Source organism: Arachis hypogaea, chromosome 18 (genome assembly GCF_003086295.3).
Source record: "Arachis hypogaea cultivar Tifrunner chromosome 18, arahy.Tifrunner.gnm2.J5K5, whole genome shotgun sequence".
Lineage (NCBI taxonomy): Eukaryota > Viridiplantae > Streptophyta > Magnoliopsida > Fabales > Fabaceae > Arachis > Arachis hypogaea.
Window position 1 is genome coordinate 51,851,353 of NC_092053.1, and position 6,316 is coordinate 51,857,668.

The 6,316-nt window shown below is 35.2% G+C and overlaps 1 protein-coding gene across 1 annotated transcript; it reads left to right on the plus strand.

Annotated features, from left to right (window-relative positions):
* On the plus strand, positions 1–2,227 carry LOC112771361 (probable glutathione S-transferase). Its single transcript, XM_025816085.3, has 2 exons — positions 1–564; positions 1,609–2,227. Exons 1-2 carry the CDS (start codon positions 250–252, stop codon positions 1,951–1,953), a joined length of 660 nt encoding a protein of 219 aa, XP_025671870.1. The 5' UTR covers positions 1–249; the 3' UTR covers positions 1,954–2,227.
* Positions 2,228–6,316: the final 4,089 nt, after the last annotated feature.

Below are 6,316 nucleotides of genomic sequence, written 5' to 3' on the forward strand. Positions count from 1 at the left end.
GAAAATTGTGCTGCAGGCGGTTGTAAAGTTGCACAGATCAATTGTCTTTATTACATTACATTAATTTAATTAACTGAGTAATTGACAGTCAAATATCATCACATTCCAAAGGTGCACAGTTCAAACTTTCAGCCTATAAATATAAACAGCCCCCTAAGCAGAGTCACTCAACTATAAATTAAAACACTTCTCTACTTCTCCCTTCTTTAAACTCTAGCAATCTCTCCATTCTTGTGTTGCAAATCAACAATGGCAGATGAGGTGACTCTACTGGATTTCTGGCCAAGCCCTTTTGGGATGAGGTTAAGAATAGCACTTGCTGAAAAGGGTATCAAGTATGAGTACAAAGATGAGGACTTGAGGAACAAGAGCCCTCTGTTGCTGAAAATGAACCCTGTTCATAAGAAAATCCCAGTTCTTATTCACAATGGAAAACCCATTTGTGAGTCTCTAATTGCTGTTCAATACATTGATGAAGTGTGGAGTGATAGATCTCCTTTGTTGCCTTCTGATCCTTATCAAAGAGCTCAGGCTAGGTTCTGGGCTGATTTTGTCGACAAGAAGGTACCTACCCTTTTCCTTTTTCCTGAGAGTAATATTGTAATTTAATTAACGGATAATGTCATTCTTTTTTAGTTTTAAATTATTTTTTATTTTATTTTATTTTCTATAATAGTCAATGAGAGTTTTCGTAATTTGTGCTGCGATCTTTGTAATAATCTCAAAATAAAAACTGTCCTTTTTTGTGCCAATTATCCTTGTTTCTTGGTTGATAAAAATTTGACATATTTTGATTTAGATAACAAATATTTTTTTGTATGTTTCCTTTTTAATATATGTTTAATTCTTAATTTCTGTATATTTTTGTTGTAGAACAACTCTCAAATGATTGGTTATTATACTTTCTTGCTAGCTAATCTGTGACCCTCTGGATGTAGTCTAGAACATAGATGGGCTGCATGTAAAAAAAGCAAAATGCAAAAATGGTACCAATTTGGATAAGGAATATATGTCACTTTATGTTGGACCTTTTTCTTTACTAAGATATTCTCCCAATCTATACTAATTTTTAAATAGTGAAACTACTTTTCCTGTTTCTAAGTTTTGTTCTTTTGCCCCTCATTTGCATGCTTTTATGTATCAGTGTGTGACAAAGATCCTGTTTATTAATTATGTCCCTGAGTCAAAATTAACCACTTTCCAAATAAATGAGTGTATTAATCTATATGACCATAATCTCAAACTAATCATCCTTTAAGATTAGTCCCTTATCAGAGGCTTAACTTCTTCATTATGAAAAAATATATAAAAAGGTGTTTTCCTCATTGTATACCAGTTGTTGAACAATAAATTTTTTGAATTAAGAATAATTCCCTTGTAGAATCATAGACCGACTCGTATCAACATTGTGAATAGTCATTGAGTTAAAATTTTTGTTTATAAAATAATACATAATTAAATGTTAAAAAAACATGTCATTACTAAAAATCGTTTAAGCAAGTTAAATCCATAAAAAACTAATACGTTTCATTTTAATTGAATATTTCTTCCATTTTTATAATCCAATCAACTCTCTTTAATTATTTAATTTCTTGATATGTCAAACAGATTTATGATGCTGGAAGGAAGGTATGGACCCTGAAAGGAGAAGAACAAGAAGCTGGGAAGAAAGAGTTCTTGGATGCCCTTAAACTCTTGGAGGATCAACTTGGTGACAAGCCCTATTTTGGAGGTGACAACATTGGTTATGTTGATGTGTCACTTGTTCCATTCTACAGCTGGTTCAAGGCATATGAGACATTTGGCAACATCAACATAGAAAAAGAGTGTCCCAAATTCATTGCTTGGGCCAAGAGGTGTCTTCAGAAGGAAAGTGTCTCTAGTTCACTCCCTGACCAAAACAAAGTCTATGGTTTCATTGTTGAGATGAGAAAGAAGTTTGGTTTAGAGTGAAGAGGCCGCCAAGTTTAGTTAAATGATTCTGTAATAATAAAAGGGCACTTTGCTGTGCCCAATTTTATGCTTTTAGTAGGAATTTATGGTATCCGAATAAATTATGTATCTTTGGTATGGGATTCGTAGCAACTTTACCATGTATTTGGTGTTTTATTTGTCTAAGTAGTTAATATTTTCTGTATTATTATTATATAACATTGTTGCTCAAACTTCTATTTTTTTTTCGCACTGTATTTTCTAATTTAGTAAGTCATGATTATTTTGTCCTGAATTGAAATTTTATTTAAAAGTTTATTGTTGGTTAATAAATTATTAAAGAATACATTCAAATTTAATTACAATGGCACAGAATGTCAACGATAATTACAATGGCTAATAAATGATTATTTTTAAGTTTTGCTCGAGTTTGTGAAAAATATTTATTTTGTTAGTCAAAATTTTTAAAATGTCAACGATAATTATAATGGCACAGACTGAACTAGAGGAGGAATAGATCATAATTTTTATAGATGAGGCCATCAAAAAAGGATTGGATTTATGTACTAAAAGTTTGATTGGAATATTACTGGCGGATAGATCATTTAGTGTAAGTACATTGGAGGCCGACAACTAGAAGGCTTCCGTGTTTTAGATCATGGAGGTAACAAATTTTAATTTTTCTTCAAAGATGAAATTGAATTGCTCATGATGAAAAAATGGGCTCATTGGTTGTTCAAGAATTATATTCTAAATCTGAAAAGATGGAGAGAAGATTCAATGATCAATGATGCAGAATTTTCTCATGTTCTTATATGGGTACAACTGTGGAATTTATCGTAGCAATGTAAAACCAAAGGATTGAAAAAAGGGTAGGAGAGACGCTGGAAAAAGTAATGGATGTTGCTATCTTCTCTATGAAGAGAAAGGAGGAGAGGATTTTAAAAATTCAAATTCTTCTAGACATCACAATGCCATTGAGGAGGAAGATGAGAATCTCGAAAAGCAACAACAAAATTATTGACCTTCAACTCAAGTACGAGAAGATTGGTAATTTTTGTTATTGTTGTGGATGCATCAGGCATGAGATCAGGGCATTTTAGAAAACAGCGTATGGAGGAGAAAAAGAAGCGGAATGAGGAACATGGCTAATGGCAGATCAATTCGGTAGGCAAGTGGAGGATCAAAAAGAAAACAATCTGAATCAACCCAATGCTACACAGGGAGACATACATAAACAGAAAAAATCAATTTCCAATTAACCTACTCAGAGAATTTGTAAGTCTCTTTGTTCAAGACTGAAACTCACAAATCAAATAAGATGATCAAGGGGTGCAAAGTGACCGAAAAATACTAATAATGGAAGGGAATAAGGGAGGACCAGAAACATGAGAAGAAAGAGATAAAGACAGTGGCCTAATCAATAGAGCCAACTCCGTCTAAATTAGATGATGGATGCTTCACCTTCAGTGCAGCAGGAGGTAACAAGAGGGGAGGAGAGATTAAGAAACAAAATCTGAAGCAAATAACAAGAAAAAAACACAGCTTTCAAGCTGTCTTAGGTATTAAGAGGAGATCTGGAAGATCGGGTGAGAGTATAGGTGTTAAAAAATTTTGTCAGGAGGAAGAAGAAGAGCTGAATAAGGGAGAGGGTACCACCTAACAATTGGCACCTAAGGAAGGATGAAAGTAATGATGTGGAATTGTCGAGGTTTGGAAAAACCCCTGACAGTTTACAACATCAAAAGGATTTCTAGATCCTATTCTCCCGAGGTATTATTTTTTTGTGAGACAAAAAATAGTACCTTGACAGTGGAGAGAGTGCTAAGGAGAAAAGACTACAAATCTGTTTTTACAGTTGATCCAATGGGCCTGTCTGGAGAATTAGCAGTGATTTGAAAGGATGAAGTGCGGGTGCACATAGTGAAACATGACCATTTCTTTGTGTATTTTTCATAGAGGATCAGCAAGTTGGTTTAAAATGGAAAATTGTAGGAGTTCACTTGCACATAGATGAGACAAATAGAGGGTTTCAATTTGCAAAACTATTACAGATAATGGAAGGAGGGAGTGAAAAGCTGGCAATAATAAGAGACTTCAATGCAATTAAAAATCAAGAGGAAAAGGAGGGAGGAAGACAAAAATCCAGCACTTCAATACAACAGTTTAAGAATTTCATCAATGAGGGAAGGCTAGTCGACATTGGTTATAAGGGAGATAAATATACTTGGAGTAATCATCAATTTGGAGAGAATCATATAAAGGAGAGATTGGACAGAGCTCTTATTACAAATGGGTGGAGAGGTGAATTTTCAGCAACCACTCTTGCACACTTATTCGATTCGGGTTCAAACCATAAGGCCATTCTTCTCAACACGGGTGGTGAAGAAAGGAGGATAAAGAGAAGGTTCATATTCCAGGAGCGATGGTGCAAAAATGAAGAGGTGATTAGCTTAATCAAATAGGCATGGATAACATATATTCATGGGTCTCCAATGTTTAAGCTAGCTGAAAAGCTGAAGTGTTGTAGACATTCAATTGTACAATGGCAGCAGCACTCTGAACAAAATTCAAGGAAGAAAATTTAGATTCTCAAGAATCGGATAGAATCAGAAATGCAGAAAGGAGTTCAGGCGGATGGGATTGCTATCCGAATCTTAGAAACTGAACTAGAGGACACATTGGAGGAAGAAGAGCGGTATTGAAGGAAGAAGTCTAGGGTGCAATGGCTCAACTGGGTCAATAGAAATACTAAATTTTTTCATTCTAAGTTTCAAACGAGGAACCGAAAAAATAGAATAAAGGAGTCGGAGGACAAGGAGGGGAATATGGCAAAGGAACCAGTAGAAATAGCGAAAGTTGCACAATAATACTTTGAAAATCTATTCACAACAAGCTATCCTAAAGACCCAACTGCAGAATTGGATGGAAGACGCTAAAAAATAAATGCAGCCACTAATAGAATGTTGTGTAGGCCAGTGACTGAAGATGAAATTAAAGCAGCAGTCTTCTCCATCAACCCTTTTTTGGCTCTGGGAGATGATGGATTCACAGCAAAATTTTTACAATTCTTTTGGAGTACAATAAAAGGAGATGTGACAGCACCTGTTAGAAGCTTTTTCAACGGAGGTAAAATTTTAAAAGCTTTTAACCATACTCATGTCTCATACCTATGGTGCCGGCCACTAGCTTTATAAAACAAGTTAGACCGATTAGTCTTAGCTCTGTTTTCTATAAGATCATATGATTCATATCTAAAATTCTGGTGCATAGACTTCAATCAGTTATGAATAGACTAATCAGTGACTCTCAAAATGCTTTTATAAAGGGTAAGATGATCATTGATAATGTTCTAATTGCACACAAATTCATGCATTTTCTCAAAAATAAAAGGCATGGAGATTATGATTTGGCATTAAAGCTGGATATGAGCAAGGCTTATGATAGGGTAGAATGGAGTTCTGTTTAGAAGGTGATGAAGAAGCTAGGTTTCTGTGATCGATAGATAAAGTGGATTGAGGAACTTGTGACGACGGTATCTTACTCTGTTATTGTGGATTGACAACCTCATGGTTATTTTAAACCATGTAGAGAACTACGATAAGGTGATCCTCTATCTCCCTACCTATTTTTGTTTTGCACAGAGGGACTCTCCCATCTGCTCCACAGAGAAGAACAAGAGCTGAAAATATCTGGTTTGAGACTCAATCAGAGGTGTCTGACAATCAATCATCTTTTCTTCGCAGATGATTCAATTCCTTTTAGCAAAGCTTCAGAAGTAAAGTGCAAGAGATTGCTACAGATTCTACAGACTTACGAAGAAATTAGTGGCCAAAAGGTAAACGTGGACAAATCATCAGTCTTTTTTAGTAAGAACACACCAATTCCAGTCCAAGACCATTTGGCGGAGATTCTCCTTGTCCCTCATATTGGTAATCAAAACAAATATTTGGGTTTACTGACAGTGATTTAGAGATCAAAGAAAGTGACTTTTAACTATACATTAAAGATAGGGTGTTTCAGAAGCTCAGCCACTAGAAGAGGGCTCTATTATCTTCTAGTGGACGCGAAGTGCTTATTAAGGCGGTGGCAATGGCGATACCTATATACACACTAAGTTGCTTCAAGTTATCAGAGACACTAATGGAAGAGATCCGGAGAGGCATACTCCAGTTTTGGTGGGAAAAAAAGATCAGAAAACAGGATGCAATGGATCAGATAGAGAATTTCTTGCAAACCAAAAATGCAAGGAGGGACTAAACTTTAAAGATTTGAAGGCTTTTAATCTTGCCATGCTCGCAAAGCAAGGTTAGAGGTTAATTTTCAGACCTAATTCTCTCATCAGTAAAGTGTTACAGAGCAAATATTACAGATATTCAAGCTT